The 25,274-nt window shown below is 35.2% G+C and overlaps 1 protein-coding gene, 1 long non-coding RNA gene and 1 other non-coding gene across 5 annotated transcripts; 1 reads left to right on the top strand and 2 right to left on the bottom strand.

Annotated features, from left to right (window-relative positions):
- Positions 1-571: 571 nt before the first annotated feature.
- On the bottom strand, positions 572-1,403 carry LOC132642533 (F-box protein SNE-like). Its single transcript, XM_060359676.1, has one exon. The coding sequence runs from the start codon at positions 1,205-1,207 to the stop codon at positions 722-724; it is 486 nt and encodes a 161-aa protein (XP_060215659.1). The 5' UTR covers positions 1,208-1,403; the 3' UTR covers positions 572-721.
- On the bottom strand, positions 583-685 carry LOC132642952 (U6 spliceosomal RNA). The gene has a single exon (XR_009583422.1). It is a non-coding gene; the product is annotated as a U6 spliceosomal RNA (small nuclear RNA).
- Positions 1,404-20,243: 18,840 nt separating the features above from the next.
- LOC132640991 (uncharacterized) lies at positions 20,244-24,539 on the top strand. 3 transcript variants are annotated; one of them, XR_009582530.1, is made up of 5 exons: positions 20,244-20,674; positions 20,763-20,895; positions 21,756-21,845; positions 22,390-22,466; positions 24,248-24,539. It is a non-coding gene; the product is annotated as an uncharacterized LOC132640991 (long non-coding RNA). The 3 variants fall into 3 exon arrangements; XR_009582528.1 differs by having other exon boundaries at positions 20,246-20,602; XR_009582529.1 differs by lacking the exon at positions 22,390-22,466 and having other exon boundaries at positions 20,249-20,602.
- The last annotated feature ends 735 nt before the right edge of the window (positions 24,540-25,274 follow it).

The following is a 25,274-nucleotide window of genomic DNA, read 5'->3' as shown; positions in this document are numbered from 1 at the left end:
AAGTTAGAGTTAACTTGAAGAGGTGCAACAGATGAGTGAATGTTGGGGTCAAGGCTCAGAGTTAAGTCTCAGGATTGATATATACACTTTGAGTCTTGCCACGTCAAAATTTTGAATTCTTTACTTTAATTGTTCCGCATCACAATTTACTATTGGTTTCACAAAAAAACATGTAATGTATTATGTTCTTTTATTTACACAACACCCCCCCCCCCCCCCCCCCAACCCCAACACAAAAAAAGATCTAGTTCTGTGTTTGTCAGTAAAGTATGTGCACAAAGATTAATTTGTATATCTAGACATTAATTAGCCTCCTTTATCAAGCCTGCAGAAAATAACTTTCACAATAGAAGAAAGCGCGGAAAACTTTATTTTGATGGCTAGACTACAAGAAAAAGAAGGTAGGTAGAATAATTAGTTTTATTTATTAGTAACAATAATAATTATTAAGTAGTACGCAGTACTTCATTTGCAACAAATAGTAGAAATTCCGAATTAACAAAAATATAAAACAAGAGCAAAGATAAAAAGAAGGGAAAAGGCCTATATCTAACATGGCATCCTTCTTTTCGCCACCTTACTATAAACTTGGACCATTTCTCAATTTGTGAGTGTCTTTCTTATGCGAGGGCCATATTAATCTTTTGTGTATCGTTCCAATTTTATCGGATGTCTCGGAAGGGACTTGCCACCTTACTACAATAGAAATGATTTCAACTTCTTAAACATTCACGGCGTTGCATAGGAACATAAGCGAGGATGCTGCCGCAGCACCACCGCCTCTGCCACCACCTCCGAGTCTTCCACCGCCACCGCCACCCAAAAACACTCTTTCATAATAATCCACACAAAACAACGATAACGAAAGTCCCACTTCATGCTGAGTCCAAACTCTTCTGAGTTTGGACTTCCTGAGCCGGTCTAAGACCGGCTTAACACACACCATGTAAAGTCTTCGGTACCCTCCGAGAGCCAACACCACCGTCCTCACGCCCTCAGGTGGAGGAGACACGTGGCGGAAGCAAAGGGGCTCCCAAAGAGAATCGTTTCTAGTAATGGAACACCATAGCTTACAAACACATGCAGCTACCCCTAAAGAGCCACCATCGAGCCTTTGCAGTATTTCTATCAGCACATCAACATTGTCATTGATGAAAAATCCTGTGCCCTTGTGTTCATTTTCATCCTCCTGTTCCAGTTTCACCATTTTATCTCACTACTAAGAAAATATGAATTACCAACAGACAAATTTTGTAGCTAAACAACAAAATTTATCACTAATCCGTCGGATTAGTGACAGGTTATCAAAATAATTTGTTAGCTACCAGCAACTCAGTGACAAATTAACAACGAAGTTCGGAGCTAATACCTTATTTATTTGTAGTGTTTCTTTAACAAAGAGGTTCAAGAAAACAAGTGATTTATGGGAAATGAGTGAAGGAAATTGAAGGGTATATGTAGGGAGGAAATGAAGGGGTTTTGACTTGGGGTGTGTTTTTCCAAGTGTAGGGTATCGGCGAAATAAGAGAAGAGGCCAAAAGGAAAAGTTTGGAGGGAAAGAAACTAGAACCAAGAATCCAAGAGTAGAGTTTGAATATAATAGTGTATAAAGGGTTTTGGGAAGTGGTAAGGGAAAACTATTGTTTGTCGTTTTTGGAGTTTGTTCAGTTCAATGCTCAAATACCTGATGACTTTTGTAAGCTTTGGGTCCATCAACTGTGTAATGTGTGTGAGAACACTACAGAGAGTGAGAAAAGTCAAATGTGAACGTTATGCTGTTGTGGAGTAAGGTATTGCTGTTTCGATGTTAGCGTTTTTCGCATTGATGAATTGAATGAAAGTGGAAGTCTTGCAACTTATTCGTCTTTAGTTACATACATGTCAACATCTTCGTTTAACAAACTCTTCAAATTAATATACGTCTTCGATGAACTACAAAGGATCACTTTAACAGTTTTACCTAACGAGTACTAGTATTCTTGTTATAAGAAAAGCTAATAGTGTTAGAGTCAACTTGTTTCAATAAGTTGCCTTCTCTCTAAAAGAAAATTAAGTTGCTTCATATGATTCCCCCAATTTAAACAAATACTGTATTATCACCAGTTGCCCGTTGGGCTAAATCAGTCCAAACATATTTAAGGTCGCATCACTTTTACCAAAATGTTAACACAATCACACCATTTAATACTTCTATTTTATGTTTTACCTTTTTTCCTCTTATCAACTTCCGGTGTATAAATTAATTTTTCACACACTCAATAATTTTTCCCTCGAAGTAAGTATATCACATAGCCAACTAGCTAGCTATGTGTCACTCGCATCCAAATATTTACGGCCATCAAATTTGCGTGCCTGTGTGTGCATCTCCAAACTGTTAATCACCATCAATTACAATATATATACCTTCTATAGCTCTAATTATGGTTGATTGATTAGGAGGTAAATTGCATATAATTAGCCTAGAATCTGTTACGTATAATTAGCCTAGAATCTGCTTTAAATGTATTTACGATGTATAGATTTCTTTGTAACCTTGTAAGGCGATGATCTCCTTCATTTTCAATATACAGAAAATCAAGGTTTTTCCCTTGTTCATATGGTATCAGCACTGTAAAGCCTTTTAGTTTTTTTTTCTCCTCTGTCTCAAGTGACTTTTTTTTCTTTTTCCCAGTCCATTCCAATGGATCCACATCAGCAACGTCCAAACATGAAACTTGATGGAAAGAACTATTTTTTGTGGGCTTCGTAGTTTCAGAATTTTCTTGAGGGCAAAGAGCTTTGGGTTCATGTCACCTCATCTAAACTAGCAGCCACGACTGACAATTCTGCAGTCATCTCCAAATGGTGTGTGCCTGATGCAAAAGTACGTACCTGGATCATGGAGTCTGTCGAAAACTCTATTATCTCAATCTCAGTTCTATGTCCTCATCTCGTGCGACGTGGGAGTACCTACAACGGATCTATCAGCGTAGTAATGATGCACAAATGTACCAACTGGAACAGTCTCTTTCCGTTCTTTCTAAAGAGACCTCTAACATTCAAGAATTCTATTCCTCCATCATGCTAATTTGGAATGAGATGGATATGATTGATGAAACAAACATCCCGGAAGCGACGCTAGACACGATCTTTACCCCGCGTCAGAAATCTCATTGTCGTACATTCCATATGAAATCACAACCTGAGTTTGAACATATTCGAGCCTCCATTCTCAACCGCAACTCAACCTTATCGCTTGACACCGTCTTTGCTGATCTTCTTGCCGAAGAGACTAGCCTTGCCTCTCTCTCCTATCAGAATCCCTCTCCTGATTCCTTTGGTGCTTATAAAGGAAAATATCATGACTTGTCTACTATCGAGTGCTTCAACTGCCATGAGAACGACCACTATGATTCTCATTGCCGCAACCAGAGAGGGTCTACCACCAAACTTTTTTGTCGTTATTGCAAGAAAGATAGCCATCTGATTATCGATTGCCCGATTCGTCCACCATGTTCTGCTTGTTCAACCACTCCCACTGCCTTTACTTTTGTTGTGGATCCTCCTCCTGATGGTTCCTTCTCTTCTATACCTACCGATCTCGTGCAACAACTTATCCAAGGTCTTCATGTTGCAAGTTTTGGTAAGCCTGAGTTGAGTACTCCTTGGATTATAGATTAGGGTGCCACTCATCACATGATTGGTGACTTAAAAAGCTTTGCTTCTTCTCGTCCTTGTTCCCTCCCTAGAACTATCACTGTTGTCAATGGAATGAACCTTGAAATTTAGGGAAGTGGCACATTACGATTTACCTTTCCCGATTCTCCTCCTTAGTCTTATTTGATGCCTTTTATGTCCCCAAATTAAGTGTTAATTTAATTTATGTTCATCAACGAGTTAATCAACATTGCTTAGTTTCTTGCTCGCTTAATGGTTGTCTTATTCAGGATCTGCGAACCGGGAAGGTGATTGGTTGAGGCCGTAGACAAAAGGAAATCTTGATCTTGGATTTGGGCTAATCCTACGACTCTCACAAGTGCTTCCTTGCTCCATCTTCTCAGGAGATTGCCTCAACCAATGCTTTTTGGGAACAATGGCATAGGTGTCACGACCCAACCCCGTAGGCCGTGACTAGTGTCCGTGCTGGACACCCAAACGTACCCAATAATCCAAACCAGCAGACTAGCAGATTATATAAATATAAAAGTCAGTCGACATTACTAGTGTCATAGAGGAACATATATAACACATGGAAGCCGATAAGGCTATCACAAATCATAGCAACCTAAAACATATACATAACCCACATGTATGTCTACAGACCTCTACAGAACATAATAGAAACATAAGACAGGACAGGGCCCCGTCGTACCCCTAAATAGCGTACATATATCCAACAGCAGCAGACTGTACCAGAGTATAGGCTCTAGACAAAAGAGCGCTCCAGAATAGCAGAATAGGTGTCCTAGGCAGGTGGGTCAGCAAATCTGTAGTCTGTACCTGCGCGGCATGAAAACGCAGCCCCCGAAGAAAGGGGGTCAGTACGAAATATGTACTGAGTATGTAAAGCATGGACGTAGTAAACAAAGTCATAATCGGAACAGGAGGTACAGAAAAATGAACGGAATATCCAGATTAGCAAAATGCTGATCATAAAGCATAAATAGTACTTACAGGAAACGTATGTCATACCTGGTCCCATTACGGAACAAAATCATAACCGGAACAGAACGTACAGAAATGTGAGTGAGATGTCCAGAGTATCAAATGCATATTTTCAAAACATGAAGAGTATGTACAGAAACATATGCCATATCATATCCGGCCCCTGCCAAGGGACTCGGCAGACAGAACGTGGTCACCCCCCGACACTGGTGCCACAACACATAAGGATCAGAAAAGGGGAATAACCCCGTAACATAGCATATCATATCAGATGGCCATATCAGATCATATCAGAACAAGCGTACATGGCACAGCATACTCCACAAACCCATGTACGCGTATACCTGCCCCCTCACATCGAGGCACGGCGAACAATGCAAAGGATCACGCTTGACAACATATCCTGGCCCGGGCTCAGTGGGGGAAACATTGAGGCATCCACGAACGGAGTAGTGAGAAACTAAATGCACTAAAAATACCATATATATATTTCCAGAGACTCAATGAGGCATATCGAATGTCAAATCAAATCAATGAAATCGGACGGAAACATAGTAAGTAAATTTAGATGTCATAACGGGTTACGGAGGCATAATCTATCCGAGATCGTTTTCAAGATTCAAAACAATTTATAAGACTTAATGAAATATTTAAAATAGTTTTTATTTAGTAGATAAAGGAGTAGTTAGAGTATCTCTAACGAAAACGCTCGAAGACAAGTCATAGACACATAAAGGGTAAAATTGGAAATAGTGGGCCCACCTCGGAACCAATGAAGCGGTGGGCTCAAATTACGTATTTTTAAGCTTATGGGGTCACCTACAAAGGTTCTAGGACATTCCATAACTTCCTAAGCAATTTGGGAAAAATTTTCAATTTTTCATCAAAGCATACTTAAGGAATTCAATTCTATTGAATGAAAAAGCGACGATTTCAAACGCGGATTCCGATGGACAGAATATTCCCCGAGGCGTAAATCCAAGCCTAGTACATCTAGGACATGCCAAGAGAAGAATTGGGATAGCTTTACATACCTTTCTTTCCCTTTACGCTTGCCAAAACTCAAATCCCGTTTCGTCCAAAACCTACAAATGGTCACATTTACCAATTTACTATTCATAAGACTTAAAATTTCAACCTTAACCAATTCTTGTCTATAAAAATTTGAGCAGCATCTCCCCTATATATATATCATCCCCGAGGTTAAAACTCGGCTAAAACAACAACAACCATACCAACAACAATATATACAACATCAATAATCGACTAGGAACGCATTCTAGCGTAAATAGTCTTATTTTCCAAATAATGCGACAATTCCAAATCCAACTTTGCACTTACAACCCGATATCAATATTTTCATATTCACATACTAATATAAGACCATTCAAACATAAACCAAAAGTATTCCAAGCTATATATTCAATATTCAACAATTCCATCAACTTCCATATTCAATCCAAAATTCTTATATATGCAACAAAACCATTCCAACACATTTTCTACTTACTAATTCATCTCCAACAACAATCTACCACACGGCCAACATGGCTTCTTTCCAATTTCATCCAATTTTCATTCAACTTCCATTTCCAATACAAATTCCACAATAACCACAACTAGTATACAACTTAAAATTCAACTCATATATGTATACAACATATATACACCCATGGCTACATATATAATATATATATACATACCCACTTTGCAAACTTTCATATTTCCATAAATTCTACTCATTTCTACATACTACAACACAAACAAACCTTCATAACATAAGAAAAAGCAATTGATTCTTACCTTGTTTTTATGAAAGTAGCAAATTCTTCAACATCTTATTGTTCCCATGCTCCTCTAACTCCAAACAAAATTATATTCGTGATTATGCGTTGCCCGGACTTCGATTAGTACTTCGTAGCTTGAAATTTCACTCACAATCCTCACTTTTATGTGAGATTTAGGCCTCTTTTTGTTGCTGAATTTTCTGGAAAATTTGAGAAGTTTTTAGATGATAAAAATGGGGGTTTGCCCCTTTTTATAAGGGCTGAAACGGCGTCACTGTAGCTACAGTACTGTAGCAGTGCTGTAGCGTACTGTAGCAGTGCTGTTTCTGCGCAACAGTTCAGTTTGTAGCGTCTATAATTCTCTACTCCGACGTCCTATCGATGAGTGGTTTGTTGAATCATAAACTAGACTTGACGAACTTCATTTTAGGCTTTTGAAACGCCTTAAAACTCCAAATATGCATAGAGATATACCCCTCCAAAGTTGACTAAAAATCTGTCCAGCATTTCTCAAATTTTCGTCGAACTTATTTTCTTCAACTTGCTCGATCTCGAAATATTCCGAAACCCTCCATACATGATATTTATCACTTATGATAATGACCATATTCTTGTGTTTTAAAATACTCTTTCCCGATGACGACTTACAAGATCATAATCATCCATTATTTAAACAATATACTTAATAATGCCTCATTCCTCATACTCCAAAGTTGTTTTACCTAGTCGTAACTCGACATTCTTACATTCAAATTTAACAGTGTTTCTTCGAAGTACGGGGTGTAACAATAGGTGCTTGGGACATCCTCATACTCAGAATCTCAAGTCTTTGTTTTCCTCTGGCGATTTATTGTCTACAATTGATTTTAAGAATAATGTTAGTGTTGATTGTGAATCATGTGCTCTTGCAAAATCACATTTGTTTCCATTTAGTAAATGTATTCATCATACCACCTCTCCATTTGAACTTATTCATTCTGATGTTTGGGGTGCTGTGAGCTCCAAGTCGCTCTCTCGCAATTCGTACTATATAATATTTGTGGATGATGTATCTCGATTTACATGGGTCTACTTACTTCAACGCAAGTTTGAGGTGTTCATGGTCTTTAAGTATTTTTATGCCATGGTTCGAACTCAATTTGAGAAAAACATAAAGATTATTTTCGCACAGACTCGGCTGATGAATACACCTCAAAAGATTTTGAGCATTTGTTAGCTACCGAAGGTGTTATTCATCAGAAAACCTGTCCTCACCAGTCTCAGTAGAATGTTATTTCTGAGCAGAAGTATCGCCATATTGTTAAAACTGCCCATGCACTTCAACTCCATGCCAAATTGCCACAGTTATTTTGGGCTGAAGTTGTCCACACGATGGTCTACCTCATTAATATAATGCCCACTATGGTTCTTCAAAATCAGTCTTATCTGTCGAAGCTTCTTGGTACTAAGCCTTCGTACGACACTCTCCGTGTGTTTGGATGTACGTGCTATGTGCTTCTTCCAAGGTCTGAGTATTCCAAAATTGATGCCAAGTGTGCCAAATGCATTGTTTAGGATATTCTAACATTCAAAAAGGTTATTGTTGCTATGATCGGGATGCCAAATAGATGAGTTCTCTTCTTTGAGGACTCGTTCTACTTTCGCTCGATTACAAAATCGACTAATGTCATTGGTCACTTGATTCCTATGTCGTCCTACTTTGATGATGAGCCTGATCCTTATGTGAGAGTTCTCTTGGCTGCTGCTCCTCCTTCACCATCTTCGGATCTAGGTATCCCCTCTTATTCTCATATTTTACCCTCTTCTGAACCTGTAACGACCCGCTTGGTCGTTATGCGTGCGTTGACCATTCTACCCTTGCTAGTACTTTCCAGAGGTTAGGAATAAGTGTATCCAAATAGCTTGGGGTGTGTTTTATGTTGTGGTGGTGACTTATAATTGACTCTGTGATGTGTTTTTAACTTGGTCTGTGTGTTGGCTGTGTTAATAAAGCTTGAAAATTATTATTTTGAGACTAAGCATAAAAATTGGAAAATTTCTGAGCTCATTGCCTAGGTTTCACCACTGCAGTGGAAGAATTTTCGCTGCAGCGAGGAGGGGTCCCACTACAGCGAAGGTTCGATTTCTCAAATAGCCACTGCAGCGAGGATAGTTCTCACTGCAGCGACGGATCGCTGCAGCGAACCTCAATAAATTAGAAACCCGATTTAAATACCTTATTTCGACCTCATTCCTCACATAATCCCAAAAACTGTTCCCATGAGCATAGAAGCGACTTTCTAAGGCTAGGGCATTATTCTTCATCAAAGGTAAGCCTTAATCACTAGCTTCTACGCGTAATGTTCTTAGTTGATTCTTGTTTCAATCAAAGGACCTTTAATGGGAATTGAAGGGTAGAATGCAAACACTAAGGAAAACCCTAGAATACTAATGGGTATTGTTTATTGTTGGTTAATGTTGTTTGTTTATCTAAGAATAGAGATTATCGCTGCATAGCATGAGAACTTGTTATTCAACGCCGAAAATTGGTTGTTGAGACCTAGGGTTCTTATAAAAATGGGGACTTTGGCTAAAATCAGGTTGGTAGGATTAAAATGATTAGAGAACCCATGAATTAAGTTCATACTCCATTACTTACTTAAGCATTATGATTTCTAGACTTTGAATGTTCTGAAGCTTTGAGGAAAGGAAAAGCCATTGCGAAGTGATTGCATTGTTCCAGTTCGGCTTCGAGGTAGGTTACAGTTTACTTGAGTTAGACTTTGATTAGTTGATTGTATATGTCGTAGAATCTATGAGAGAAAGCATGTCTAGGACTTCGGACATGGAGATTAGGTGATTGTTGTTAGTTGTATGATTTAATTGTGTGAAGTGATTTTCCATTGTTGAGGCTGATAAACTTGAATTGTATTCTTGAGATTGTTGAAAGGAAGGTGTTCACATATACCCTTTAGAGATGAGTTGTTGTTAGTGACATGTTCTATTACATTGAGCAGATTATTTGTGAGGCTTATTGTGACTTGTGTTATTGAAATATACTTCATTGATGTTGATTTGATACGTGTTCTTGAGTCATTCCTTGTGATTTGATTTTGAGACGTTGTTGATGATGATTGAGATGGAATACATACATCTTTTAAGGCACATTTGATAAGGGTGACGATGTAGCTTAGTGTGAGCTCGTGGTCTGAGGTTCTTTCCGGAACGAGTGGTACATGGACGCCATGGGTCCCCTGCAAGTCATGGCTATTTGGGGAAAACATTACCATTTAGCATGTGTGTACATATATGTGACAGAGAGGGAAACTTCATTGTTGTTTTATTTCCTTTGGTTTGAGTATTGGTGTTCGTTGTTGATAATTGGTGACTTATTCTGAAAGTGGATTATTTGAGGATATTATTTGTGATACATGTTTGTTGTGCCCGTCTGCCTATTTCATTTATTTTATGTATGTATGCATGATACTAATCTTAGTCAGCCTATGATACCTACCAGTACGCGTGTTTGTACTGACCTACACTTGCTGCACTTTTTCTGTGAGTGCAGATTTTGAGCCAGAGACGTCTTCCAGACCTCTCATCTAGTTGAGGTTATTCGCTACAAGATCAGAGGGTGAGCTCCTATCCGTGCCATGCCACCTGAAGATCTTTCTTATTTCAGAGGCCTATTTTCATCCAGACATTTTTGTTATTTTTAGACAGTACTTCTTCTTTAGACATTGTTGGTTAGAGTCCTTGTACGGTGACTTTCAGATTTTGGAGATGTAATAGCTAGACTTCCGCACTTACTTTTTAGTTATTTTATTGTCAAACATTTTATGCTATTATTTATGAGATTAATTGATTTAATAATTAAAATTGGCTTGATAATGGGTTAAGGGATTGGTTCGCCCACTATAGGACTAGTGTGGGTGGCACTCACGTCTGTTTGGGACGTGACAAAACCAGTACACATTGTAGTCACTACCCAATCTGGCCGAGTCAGTAAAGCCCCTTCCTGATTATCCCTGTTATATTCACTTGATCACATTTCTATTTCTAGATCTTATGAACAAACAGCTGACAGTAAAGAATGGACCTTGGCTATGCAAACTGATCTTGATGCCTTGGCTCGTAATCATACGTAGGATCAGGTTCCTGCCCCATCGGATCAAACTGTGGTTGGGTGTAAGTGGGTCTGTACTCTGAAGCAAAAATTCGACGGCACGTTAGATCGATATAAAGCTCGCTTGGTGGTGCAAGGTTTTAGGCAGGAGTATGGGATTGATTGTGAGAAAACTTTCGCTCATGTGGCTAAAATGAGAACTGTTTGTACATTACTAGCTGTCGCAACCGTTCGATAATGGGACATCTCCCAGATGGACGTCACTAATGCCTTTCTCAATGGTGAGCTGTATGAGATTGTGTATATGAAGCCTCCTTCGGGCTTATCCACCTCTCCATCCATGGTATGCAAACTGCGAAAGGCCCTTATAGCTTGACGCGAGCTCCGCGTGCTTGGTTCTCTAAGTTGAAGTCTGTTCTTTTGCAAGATGGCTATCCACAGAACCACGATGATTATTCTCTGTTTATTTCCCCCTCGACACGACGGACAATTTTTGTGCTAATCTATGTCGATGATCTCTTGATTATTGTGGATGACGTAGAAGGCATTTAGCAGCTTAAGGGTATGTTACAATCTTATTTTCAAATGAAGGACTTGGGGCACGCATCTTACTTTCTTAGCTTGGAAATCTCTCGCAATGATGGTGGCTACTTCCTCTACCAACGGAAGTATACCAAAGAAATTTTGGACAGGGCTCACTTGTCTAATGGGACCAATGTTGACACACCCATAGAGCAGAACACTCATTATTCCAAGATTGACGGGGAACTTCTCTCGGACCCAACCCTTTATCGATGCCTTGTTTGACGTCTATTTAATTGTCACTCGACCTGACATTGCTCATGATATTCATATTCTCAGTCAATTTGTGTCTGACCCTCGATGCCTTCTTATGATGGTTCATCGCCTTCTTATGGTGGTTCATCACCTTCTCTGTTATATTCGGTTGACTGCGACTATAGGCCGTTATTACAGTCGTGACTCACATACTTTTTTACTTGCCTTCTCGGATGCTGATTATGGTGGTTGCCTCGACACTCTTCGTTCGACCACTAGGTATTGTGTTTTTCTTGGAAACTCCTTGCTGTCTTGGAAGTCGAAGAAACAAGCGACCATTTCCAAATAGTCGACCGAAGCAGAATATCACGCCATGTCGACTACTTGCAGTGAGGTTGTTTGGTTGCATCGTTTGTTGGCTGATTTCAGCATTCACTCTTCCTCTCCCACACCTATGTATTGTGACAATGAAAGTAAGGTTGCCACCAATCCTGTTTTTCATGAACGAACCAAGCATATCGAGATTAACTGTCATTTCGTTCGGAAAAAAATTGATGACAGTCTTATTTCTCTTCCTCACTTTGCCTATAGAGATCAACTGCTGGGCTTTTTCACCAAGTCTCAAACCAAGAAGCGACATGAGTTCTTTATTAGCAAACTACTGGTTGACCACCATCAGTTTGAGAGGGGTGGGGGTGGGGCGTTAATCACCATCAATTACAATATATACCTTCCATGTATAACTCTAATTATGGTTGATTGATTAGGAGGTAAATTGCATATTATTAGCCTAGAATCTGCTTTAATTGTATTTACCATGTATAGATTTCTTTGTAACCTTATAAGGAGATGATCTTCTTCATTTTCAATATACAGAAAATCAAGGTTTTTCCCTTGTTCATACAAACAACGAACAAAGATGATAAACTGACCACATAGATAGGCAAAAGCGGTAAACGGGCGTGTTCCATGCTATCACTATGTTCTTCAGTTTATCATAAGTTCCGTGCCCGACATAAGAGCTACTATACTTTCTGTTATTTTCATACTCGCCTCGTTGAATCATATGCTTTGCTACTAGCTTAGCTTGTTAGTCTAAACCAACGCAAATACACTACAACAAACCTACATGTACCTCTAAGAGTATACCTATATTAAACTTTTACCAATTATCTTAATTATCAACTTCCAATCCGAGATTTTGCTTCACACCCATAATTTTCTTTTCCACTTCCATATATGACTCTATATTTATAGGTCATATGCATGTTTTTTCTCATAAGATTCTTTTTATAGAAAAAAAGCAAGTAGTTAAAACAAACAAATAGTATATTGAAGTCCAATCATAGCTGAAGAACTTTGCCAAGATCATGGTCATAGAGTACCTATATGATTGTCTCTTGGTGTAGAAAGGAAAATCCAAATCCCTATAATACAGAAAGGATGTAATTAAATTATTACATTATACATCCTCAGGAAAAGAAGTCTATATATAAATGAAACCTCAACCCCACCAAATAATTTTTATTTATATATTAAGAGGGGGGGGGGGGGGGGGGGGTGGATGAGGTGAAGAGATTTGTCATGGATGATTGTTTTGTATTGTATTGGACTTGTCCGTTGAACCTACATATATGAGAAGTACAGATTATGATTCTCTCGATGAAAGCAATTCGATAATAGCAAGCTTACAAAGGGAAACCCGCAAAGTCCGCAAAAATATTTCAATATTTTCAACAACTTCATCAACGTCTCTCTGATGTACTTTGTCATTTGTAAGATATCTGCTCTATACTAACAAGTCAAATATGGTAAGAAATAATGTCTAAACTTATAGATGATAAATTAGTAACATAAAACAGTTGAAGTCATCTCAATATCATTTTTATTGGCCAATGCGCCTAACACAAAATCATGTTGTCACTTGTGAAAATAAATTGGCAAGCAGACAAGTAAAATTTTTTTTTACCTTTGCTTGTGCAACCATTCGCACAACATCTAGCAAACAAGCTTCAATGGTATTAAGTGAGGCATATTAGTTGGGGAAATTAACTATACCTCCTTGTATAATCTTGGCACAATTTTGGAATTGAATAGATTCGAAGTCAATTTGTTTAGCATGGTCAAACAGACCTAGACTGATTTTTAAATACCTAATGTTGCCATATTAATTGTTCAGTCTTGAGTTGAAGGGAGAGGTTAATATGTATCACATTAATATTGGTTGAGAGTATCGAATATTGTCTTTCATATGCTCAACTTATAAATTATCTTTTGAGGCCGAGTTAGACCCAAAGATCAATTTTCTTACAATAATGTGTGAAAGTGATTCAGGTCACGTATTTCCATTTTCCATTTATATTCTTTTTGCAAATGATGGTTAAAAATGCAAAATTTTCACTATATTGTTTCACGTGACCGCTCTGATTAAGAGAATTTTTTTTTCTTTGCGAGTGAATTTTTTAAGAAACGTCTAAATGTCATTTGAATTTAAAGTGGAAGAGAACTAAATTTTACTCTGAGAAAGCCTTCACTTCAAGATTCATGCAAAGCATTGGATCCCAAAGCATTACAAGTTCAATAGTAATTCTCATGGTTAATGGTATTACCTTAGCTAGAAAGTTCTAAGGGTTGTAATTGGATGTGGGTCACAAAGCCTAAAATTTTGAGGCGTACCGAAAAAAAAAAATTAGAAACATCACGAGAAAATTAAAGACTAAACCCCACATTAAAACAATGGGGATTAATTAATTGTTAAGAAAAAAAGCTTTGCAGATAGAGAGAGAACCACGTGGCATGGACAGTAATGTCAACTTCAGCGGAGTTGATTAAATAACTAGATGGGCTATCGGATTATAGTGTATCTATGTATATGTAGTTGTGTTTAGATAGTGATAATATATATATATATATATATATATATATATATATATATATATATATATATACACACACTGCGTTCAAAATACGATTAATATAACATTGTAGTTTGTGCTCCGTATCTAAAACTTTATTATATTCATGTTTGCTACGAAAATTTCTTAATACTTTTTAAAAGAGAAAAATCGTTTAAAAGAAAACTATTTTCCTCTCTTTGAGATAAAATAATAGCAATATTTAAGCATCAGTTGATACTTTCAATTTTAATTCGATTAATTTAAAGGTGTAAAATACTTATCATTTTTTATCAAATTTTGTTAAATTAATTTTACATGTTTAAAACGAAACAAAGTAGAAATTGATTTTCTATTTAAACGAAGAAATGCTATTTTTTAATCTTTGGTAAATATTCTCGGTTTAGCTCATTTTACTTGTCATGTTGTCTTTTGCATGGTTTTTTAAGGAAACGTGAATTAGAATTATAATTTGACTAATTACCTTATTCATTATTTGATCTTCATTTGATATTAATCTCTTTTCACATTTATTAGAGTAAGAATGAAAATAAAAAAGTAATTAAATTGTATCTTATTTTTTAAATATATAAATTTTAAGTATATTTATTTTAGTAAACATAACAAATAAATGACATGGCGGAATAGCAAATACAACAATTAAATATTTTGAAGAAAAGTAATAATATGGGGTCCATGTTTTTTGCTTGCAATAATTTCATTTGCTCCCACTAATGGGTTAATATGCATGTGGCAATGAATCCACTATTATTGACTTGATGGGGATACTTTGGGAATTACATGAATATTTTTTTATTTTTTAATATATGAGGTGCACGTTTTTTTTTTTTTTTTGACGTTGCCTTTTTTTTCATGAGTTTGGAGAGGGTGGGGTCCACCTTTTTTTTAATGAGTTTGGAGAGGGTGGGGTCCACCCTTTTTTTTTTAAGAGTGACTGACGACGAAGCATGGGTAAACCGATACTTCTATATAGTAGAAAAATAGAAATATAATAAAGTATTTCTATCTACCTTTTAGAAGGGTTGGTAATATAAAATATAAAACGTCATTTTTTTACCCTTAAATAAAAAAGTGGGTGTGACCACAAAGGATTATTTTGCCCTTAAATAAAAATGTAGGACCGAACACGGACGACGATCTTGCCTCTATAAACCGACTCTTCTATATAGTAGTAATAGTAAAGTAATACATATAATTTTTTTAATCAAATTTTGATTTGGATAATTCTAATTCAAATTATTATATTAATTTTACATGTTTAAAATGAAACAAAGTAGAAATTTGATTTTCTATTTAAATGAAGAACTTCTATTTTTTTAATTTTTAGTAAATATTTTTTGTTTAACTCATTTTACTCGTCATGTTATTTTTTACACGGTTTTTTTAAGGAAACGTTAATTAGAATTATAATTTCATTAATTTACGTTATTAATTATTTGATCTCCATTTAATATTATTTTTTCTTTTATGACATTAATCTCTTTTCACATTTATTAGAGTAAGGAAAAAATGAAAAAGTAACTAAATTCTATGTTATTTTAATATATAAATATTTTACGTATGTTGCTGTACAATAATTTCATTTGCTCCCACTAATGGGTTGATACGCATGTGGCAATGAATCCATCATTATTGATTTAATTGTTTGATTTTCTAAGCACTTTTTTTTTTTAACATTGTTTGTTTTTTTAATATGGGTTTCACCTTTTTTTTTTTTAATCTTGCTTGATTTTGTTAATATGGGGTCCACTTTTTTTTCCTCGTGAGTTTGGATGTGGTGGGTTCTACTTTTTTTTTCTTCTCTTTTTTTTTTTTAAATACTGGTTGATGTTTAATATGGGTCCATGAAGAACTTCTATTTTTTATTTTTTAATAAATATTTTTTGTTTAACTCATTTTACCTGTCATGTTGTTTTTTACACGATTTTTTAAGGAAACGTCATTTAGAATTATAATTTCACTAATTTACCTTATTAATTATTTGATCTCCATTTAATAATATTTTTTCTTTTATGACATTAATCTCTTTTCACATTTATTAGAGTAAGAAAAAAATGAAAAAGTAATTAAATTCTATCTTATTTTAATATATAAGTATTTTAAGTATGTTGCTGTACAATAATTTCATTTGCTCTCACTAATGGGTTGATACGCATGTGGCAATGAATCCATCATTATTGATTTAATTGTTTGATTTTCTAAGCACTTATTGTTTTTAAGATTGTTTATTTTTTTAATATGGGATTCACTTTTTTTTTAATATTGTTTGATTTTGTTAATATGGGGTCCACATATAAGTATTTTAAGTATGTTACTGTACAATAATTTCATTTGCTCCCACTAATGGGTTGATACGCATGTGGCAATGAATTCATCATTATTGATTTTAAAAAAATATTGCTTGATTTTGTTAATATGGGGTCCAGATATAAGAATTTTAAGTATGTTGCTGTACAATAATTTCATTTGCTCCCACTAATGGGTTGATACGCATGTGGCAATGAATCCATCATTATTGATTTAATTGTTTGATTTTTTAAGCACTTTTTTTTTTAACATTGTTTGTTTTTTTAATATTGCTTGATTTTGTTAATATCGGGTCCATTTTTTTTTCCCGTGAGTTTGGATATGGTGGGTTCCACTTTTTTTTTTTTAATACTGGTTGGTGTTTAATATGGAGCCCAATTTTTTTTTAATATTAATTGTTGTTTTTTAATATATATGGGGCCCATTTTTTTTTTTTTTAACTTGGAAGGGAACGACGAAAAGGAGCCAGTTGGACTACGAAAAAGGAGCCCAACCAACTCTTCTAAATAGTTAGAATGAGGGAAGAATCATACTCGTAAAGCACAGTTAGTCACTGCAAAAGTCAAGCACAATCCAACAATTGAATTATATTTTCCAAGCTACATCACATGAAAAACAACCCCATAAATGAACAAACTAGAAAGGTAAAAACAGAAAAGATTTTGGAAAAGAAGCTAATGAAATGGCAACTGCCACAGTGCATACAAATGCCATAAAGGGACGCCAAAGTTTGAACTAGAGCCCGTTTGGATTGGCTTATAAGTTGCTTATAAGCTGTTTTCAGCTTTTTTGAGTGTTTGACTGGCTAACTTAAAGTCATTTTGTGCTTAAAATAAGCTCAAAAAATAATTGGGCCAATTTGACTTAGCTTATCTAAAGCAGCTTATAAGCTGAAAACAGCTTATAAGCCAAAAAAATAAGTTGGACTACCCCAACTTATTTTTTTTAGCTTATAAGCTGCAAACAGCTTATAGGCATAAGTCCATCCAAACAGGCTCCTACTCTCTTAGCTCATTGCAATAAAACACTAATTATGTGGAATCAGAGTTTCATTGATATGATAAAACAATTAGCCTAAAATGTATTCTTCTATATGGTCATCTTCTAATTAAATCCGACAGTGTGAGGGAAGGGTCGGGCATCACTTTTCTTTCTTACTCTTTTGGAAAGAAACTTTCTCATTTAAGCTCACTAAGAAGTGGTTTTAAGCTACACCCAAATAATTTACTACCATTTATTGATCAGTTTATTAAGAAACTTTTTGAAAGTTTGATTAATCCATTTTTTGATATTTTAATTTCTTAATTGTTGATTTAGATACTCATCCAATATAAGAGGGAGGGTTGAATTAGGTCGTTACCAATATTTTTACTCTCATAAAATTTGCATGTTCAATCTACGGGAACTATATAAATCTGGTACAATGGGTGCTTTGTCGGTTAAATATAGAAAGTAAATAGTACTCCCTCCGTCCCAAAAAGATTATCCTCTTTTGACTTGGCACAAAGTTTAAGAAATAAAAGAAGACTTTTGAAATGTGTGGTTCAAAACAAGCCTTAGATATTTGTGTGGCTGTAAATCATCTCATAAAGTTAAATTGTTTCTAAATATAGAGAAGGTGACAATTTTTTTGGGACATACTAAAAAGGAAAGGAAGACAATCTTTTTGGAACAGAGGGAGTATAACGAACACGTGACTTAATTGTAAAACCTATCTAGCTCAAAGGTGAAAAACCTCGACCAACACCTAGTGTGAAATTTTAACTAACTTTTCTATTAAATCAACACGATAAACTTCACACAAATAATCCTTAATTAAAAAGCTTAACAATCCTCGTTTGTTGATAGCGTCTTTAAGCTAAGTCTAGCTTGACGCAAAAACTCAAAGGGTTACACTTGTGCAGTGGCGGAGTCAGAATTTTCATTAAGAGGGTTCAAAAGATGAAACAGTAAACACACGAAGAAGCCAAAGAGGGTTCAACATCTACTATATATACATAAAATATAATTTTAACCTTGTATAAATAATGTAATTTTTCGCCGAAGAGGGTTCGGCCCCCTTGGTTAATCGCGCTACAAGAATTTTGACTTTCAACGACCATTTGTTAACGAGGGGATATGAATCCGGTCGTTAGAAGTATATTTGTAACGACCAAATTTTTTTCTCGTGGTTAAAAGCCAATATTTAATTTACGGAAAAGGGCCAAAATTACCCCTGAACTTTGAAAAATAGTTCATCCATACCCTTCATTATACTTTAGGGTCAATTATACCCTTACAGTTATACTATGGGGTCAATTATACCCTTATGTCTAACTGCTGCCACGTGGCATCATCCTAGCCCTTCAAAATTATTGTACCCTCAAATAATTTTTTACCCACTAAAATAACTCAATCCGACCCGAATTGTTTTTCCACCAAAAATAATACGGAATTATTTTTATTTTATTTTGCTGGAAAAATTATCCGTATTATTTTTGCTGGAAAAAAAAATTCGGGTCGAGTTGAGTTATTTTAGTGGGTAAAAAATTATTTGAGGGTAAAATAATTTTGAAGGACTGAGATGATGCCACGTGGCAGCAGTTAGACATAAAGGTATAATTGACCCCATAGTATAACTGTAAGGGTATAATTGGCCCTAAAGTATAACGAAGGGTATGAATGAACTATTTTTCAAAGTTTAGGGGTAATTTTGGCCCTTTTCCGTTTAATTTAACAGTGACAAGAGGATAACATCCGGTTGTTACAAAGTATAAGAGAAAAGGACAAAAATGGTCCCTTAACTATGATAGTAGGATCAAAATAGTCCCTTAACTATGCACTTAACGGTTTTAGTCCTTTAAGTTTGTTACAAGTTAACAAAAATGGTCCCTTAACTATGAGAGTAGGTTCAAAATAGTCCCTTAACTATGCACTTAACGGTTTTGGTCCTTTAAGTTTGCCATAAGTTGACAGTTTTAGTCTCGACAAAATATTCATCGAACTCTGTTTGTTAGATTTGACGAGAACTATGAAAAAAAGGGAAAAATTAGTGAGAACTCTAGATCGGTCAAATAACTCGGGACAAAACCGACGGACGTTAGTCGGTTATAGGATGGACTTCTGCGCAATTTTTCTCAAAAATAACCGATGGACTTCCGTTGGTTTTCGTAAAAAAACAATAAAAATTAAAAATAAAATAAAAAATAGTGTCCCTTGATTTTATCCATCGGTTTCCGTCCATCATTTTTTTCGCTTGTTTTTGGTAGTGACAATTTTTTTAGTTTCTGCTATTTCTAATTTATTTCTAAAGTCTAGTGTATTTTATTTAGTCGATGGATTCCCTCAGTTTTAATCGATAGAGTCCGTCGGTCTTTGTGTTTCGAGACATCATTTTCTGACATTATCAAACCGTTAAGTGCATACTTAAGGGACTATTTTTAACCAACCCTCATAGTTAAGGGACCATTTTGTCAACTTATGGCAAACTTAAAGGACCAAAACCGTTAAGTGCATAGTTAAGGGACTATTTTGAACCTACTCTCATAGTTAAGGGACCATTTTTGTTAACTTGTAACAAACTTAAAGGACTAAAACCGTTAAGTGCATAATTAAGGGACTATTTTGAACCTACTATCATAGTTAAGGGACCATTTTTATCCTTTTCTCCAAAGTATAATATCCTGTTGTTAATACAAAAATTAACCAAAAAAAAAAGAGTGCCTGCTTCCCTCAAAATTTCAGCGCCCTATCTCTCTAAATAAAATAATAAACCCTACACACGAACAAGACTACTCAGAGATAGAAACCGACTAAGAGCCCGTTTGGATTGGCTTATAAGTTGCTTATAAGCTGTTTTCAGTTTTTTTTTAGTGTTTAGCTGGCCAGCTTAAAGTCATTTTGTGCTTAAAATAAGCTTAAAAAAATAATTGGGCACATTCGACTTAGCTTATCTAAAGCGGCTTATAAGCTGAAAACAGCTTATAAACCAAAAAAAATAAATTAGACTATCCCAACTTATTTTTTTTAAATTATAAGCTGTTTGCAGCTACAGACATAAGCCAATCCAAACAGGCTCTAAAAAAGCTGTAAGTCTTCATCTCTCAGCCTCATAATTCTCATTCTTTAAGCCGTATCTTTGTTTGGAATGTGTAAAATAGGTTGTATTGCTTGCGGAATTACTTTTCTACTTCCACTTTTTTGTAATTTAACATTCTCTCATGCTTTCTCTTTGTTTCATGCGTGCAGAATGTTTGGAATAAGCTTCATTATGTTTGGAATAAGCTTCATAATTTTACTTCGAAGCTCAGGAATAAACTCGAGACTCCGGCGCCGCAGTTAGGAAGCGTGTAGGTATTGAGATATTCCAATAGAGCATCAGGTGCGTTCTTGGTTAAATTTCGAACATCGTTTGTGTTCTTCTTGCTTTTGTTGTGATGTTTAATTTGTGAATGATTCATTTATTGTGGTTGTGTTAACTTGGTGAAGGGTTGCTGTGATTAGTTTGCCCTAATTGTTTTGGGGATGGCTAATCCAGAACTTCAATTTCATAGACGTCCTTAAAATTGCACACCAAGTGTTCAACTAAATGGCTGAATGAATTTTTGAGCCTTAGAAAACTCTCTTTCGTCCCCACAGCTAAAAACACTCTAAAACTTTTTGCAGTGGATATTTTTTGCAATACATGTTTAATTTTCAGTAACATATATTTGTGTAAAGAATTAAAATATGTTTTAAAAAATATGAACTACAATTATATTATGATTTCTAGCAGCATAATTACACTGTAGAGACAACATTAAATGCCATATATACCAGAAAAGTAGAGTAACATGAACACAGAAAAGGGAAAAATAAAATACAAGAATGTCATAATGAAGGATCCTGATATTAGATACTACATGGAGTATAACATTTGCAATTGTATCTCGCTTAGCGAAGTTCAATTAATAGCAATTATTGAGCGAGAAAAATGACATCATGAGAGTGCAACATGAGGCACATAAGAGACAACAAGTTATAGCCCAACAATAAGATATCAAATACATCTGCAGTGTTGACTTTACATCGATTATGAGACTCTAGTAATCATGGTAAGTCTACTTTAAGTTGATAACATCTTATAAAAAAATACAGAGAGTTTTTGAAGCTAATTATTGCTTTTAATTTTAGGGATGTTGAAATATGGATTTTGAAGCTAATGAAAGAGTTTTTGAAGCTAATAATTTCTTGTAATTTTAGGGATGTTGAAATATGGATTTTGAAGCTAATGAAAGAGTTTTGAAGCTGATGATTGTAGTGCTTCGTCATTTGAGGAGATTGATAACGAAGGTGCGAAAGGAAAATCTTGAAGTTACTTTTTGTATCTATTTCTCGCTCCCTGCGTATATCATTGAATGACCAAGGCACTACTTAGAGGAAAAAGGTAAAGTCTTCGTAGTGCTGGTGAAGTGTTTAAAGGTTGAGTCTTTGTAGCGCTGGTGGAGTGTATCTTGACAGAATGAGCTCAGGTTTTGTTTGTCCTTTTTCAAATACTTTTGCTTGTTTGAGTCACTAATTTATTGACTCACATGAGTTTTTCCAATAAACTGATCGACTATGGATGCAACTTATGAACTGAGACATTTTGTTAACAACCAAATTAACTTACATTTGTAATGCTCGATAACAAGACCTATTGATATTAGAATAACTGATTGAATATTCTGGTGGTTTTCATTAACAAGACCGTCAGTAATGAGAGAATATAATAATGCAAGACTTTGTGTACATGGATTTAGATAGCATTTAGTTAGTTAATTTATCTATAGATTCTAATGGACGGTATGGATGTTGGATCAATTGGAAGTTAGTCAATTCTTTTCCGTATCTACAGGGGAGAGAAATATGGGAACAAAGTTTTACATGCCTCTAAAGAATTTTGTGGGATGCCTTACTGATGACACCGTATAGGTGAGCATATATTCTGTTTGGCGTTCGCTATTCGTTAATTTCTCTTTAGCTTCTATTGCCCGTTGAGTTGATTTTTACTAAATGAGCACTAATAACTTTGATTTGTTGGTGGATATCTTCATGTTAACTTTTGATAACCTGTCCCACATCACATAAATAGAGAAAGTTTGATTTGTCGGACTTAAGACAAGCTAAAATATTTTAATTTGGGATGAGATTTTGGGGAATTAGCACATCTTAGTCTAAAATTTATCATTTTGAATATTAGTCTAGACTAGTAGAATTGGCATGTTAATGAGGATTTCAAGGACTTTGGTTAGGAGAGTGTCTTAGCACTTTTAGACACAGAAAGTTCATGAAGTTACAAGGTTTGGAATAAGAAGTGTTTTATTAATAGAACAATCATTTTACGATTTGACGGTTGATAAGGATATTCAAATAGTTAGACAAGTGATCTTAAACTCATGATGTTGAAGTAGAAACTCGTCTGCAATCCCATTGAGCCGTACCTCTTACTAAGTGTCCCAAATTACTCAATGCCACAAACCTCAATAACATTTAAGTCCTTAACATAAAGCATCTACAGTATTGGAAAGACGAGAGATTGTTGTTATCTCATCCTTAGCTAAAATAATTCCAGGAATAATTGCAACCTTTTACTGTACTCTGACAGGATACATTATCTTTTTTTTTTTTAAAAAAAAAAAATTGTTTCTAATAAAAAGCTCTTTGGACAAATATCTTACTGGAGTTCAATTATTTGTGTATTAGTAAAAGGAGACATGTTTGACTATTAGTAGTGAAATAGAGAGCTATACTTGGTTTGAGTATTAGTAGCGAAATCGAGACCTATCCTATATGTATCATCAAATTGGCAAGTTGTAGTTCCATAAAACTAGATATGTTTAGAGTAATTCGATGGGCTTGTATTTTTCTCTGCTTTACACGCTTCTTTGTCTTCCATTTGTTTTATATTTTTTGTGTGAAGTACAATAGTACAATCTTGGATAGATAGTTGGGTAAACCTGGAGAAAGATCATGGCTAATTCATGTAGCAATATTGTAATATATTTTTGGCATCGTTTGAGTATATTATTAGTGAAATTATCCCGATTTAGAAAAGAAAATAAAACACATAGAATGAGGAAGAGTTGTTTACAAATGGCCTGATTTTTCTGAAGAGTGAAAATTCTATCATTTATATTGTTTTATTTTGATTAATGAAGTGTTTCTAAAATCAAATGGAGGTAATATATAACAAGTAGACATGTTGATTGGCCTGCCTCCTTATATTTTCGCTGCATTGTTCTTCCAGAAGAAAATAGTGTTTATGCCATGCTATTGAGGCATTTTGTCTAAAAAATCATGGTTTGATTACTGACATGTTGCTCAGCAGTAGAAACTTAAAGATATTTGTTAACTGAGATGTTTGCATGTGTCTTTAATCTGCCCTTAAGTTATTTAGCCACTGGTCACATTCATACTTTTAATCCTGATGCATAAATATATTTGTACATATGACTTTAGTTACAGTTTGATGTTTTAAAAATCAGCATGTATGTTCAACTCTTCCGAAGTTATCTTAAAGAATAGGTGGCAATTTATTAGTTTAAACTCGTACTCAATTTAATTTCTGTTCTTGGTTTAGGGCATACTGCTATAGATTCCATAGGGAACTGTTATAGACTCTGCTATTCAGTGCATATGTAAAAAGAGAAAAGGTAGTAGCTATTAGGAGTTTTGTTATTGGACTGATATGATTTTTTTTTTTCTATTAACAGATTAAAAAGCTGAAGTCTGAAGAACCTATCGCGGAAGAAAGTGGAGCGAGTAGAAGCAACTGAAAATGCTAAAGAACAAGTTGAACCACAAGAGGAACCTATTTTCTATTTTGATTGGAGTTGTTAAAGATGTTTCCATTTGTAATGCTATAGTTCTATCTTTTGTTTTGGTAGAGCTTGACAAATATATTGTCATACAATTTGGATAGGTATACTTTTGGTACTATTATGCTTTTGTTCTTTGTAGTTAACTGTGAAATTTAATATAAATATTGATCATTTTTTATGTTTCTGGAGCAGAGTACATGTATGTATAGGATTTTATATATTATTACAGTAATAACCATATAATTTATCTGATGAGAGTTGTAAGACAATCAGCGAAGATAAAAGCCTGTCGCTAAAAGCACTTATAATAGTTCATTTTGTTGTTGTAATTAAAGTTTAACGACCGGAACAACAATTAGCGAGAGAAAAATCTAGTTGCTAAAAGTAATTAGTAACGACTGGAATTTTTGTTGTCGCTAAAGGAACTATGATCGGTTTGGAATCCGGTCGTGAACTTTTAACGACGGAGCTTTTAGCGACCGCTGATGACCGGATTTTTATTGGTTGTTATAGACTAATAGCGACCGGATTTGAGCTTTTAACGACTGGATTTCCTCTCGTTAAAGACCTGTTTTCTTGTAGTACGTTGTACCTAGCTCCGCCCCTGCACTCGTATCCCCAAAAACACCTACCTCTAAACTCATTACCCCAACAATCCTAATATTGTTGCTACTCCTTCAAGCTAACTCTAACTTGAAACAAAGTTTAACTCAAATTACAGCCTCAGAGTATGATTTTTAAAAACATATAAAATTACAACTTATTAGCGCTAGAAACCAAACCTATATGAACTTTCAAATCTCGATTCTAAATCTGTTAACCCCCAAATATCGACTTTGGTCAAACCTTAAGTCTCCAAATTTCTAGTTTTGGTTTTCTTCTCTGAAACGCATTTGGGTTCCTCGGGACATGTGCCACC

The sequence above is a fragment of the Lycium barbarum genome, chromosome 5, assembly GCF_019175385.1.
Source record: "Lycium barbarum isolate Lr01 chromosome 5, ASM1917538v2, whole genome shotgun sequence".
NCBI classification, from domain to species: Eukaryota; Viridiplantae; Streptophyta; class Magnoliopsida; order Solanales; family Solanaceae; genus Lycium; species Lycium barbarum.
Note: the sequence above shows the minus strand (reverse complement) of the source record. Positions and strands in the feature narration are given on the sequence as shown.

Coding starts and splice junctions, on each gene's coding strand:
- LOC132642533 (XM_060359676.1), bottom strand. CDS start 1,207: ATGGTGAAACTGGAACAGGAGGATGAAAATGAACACAAGGGCACAGGA.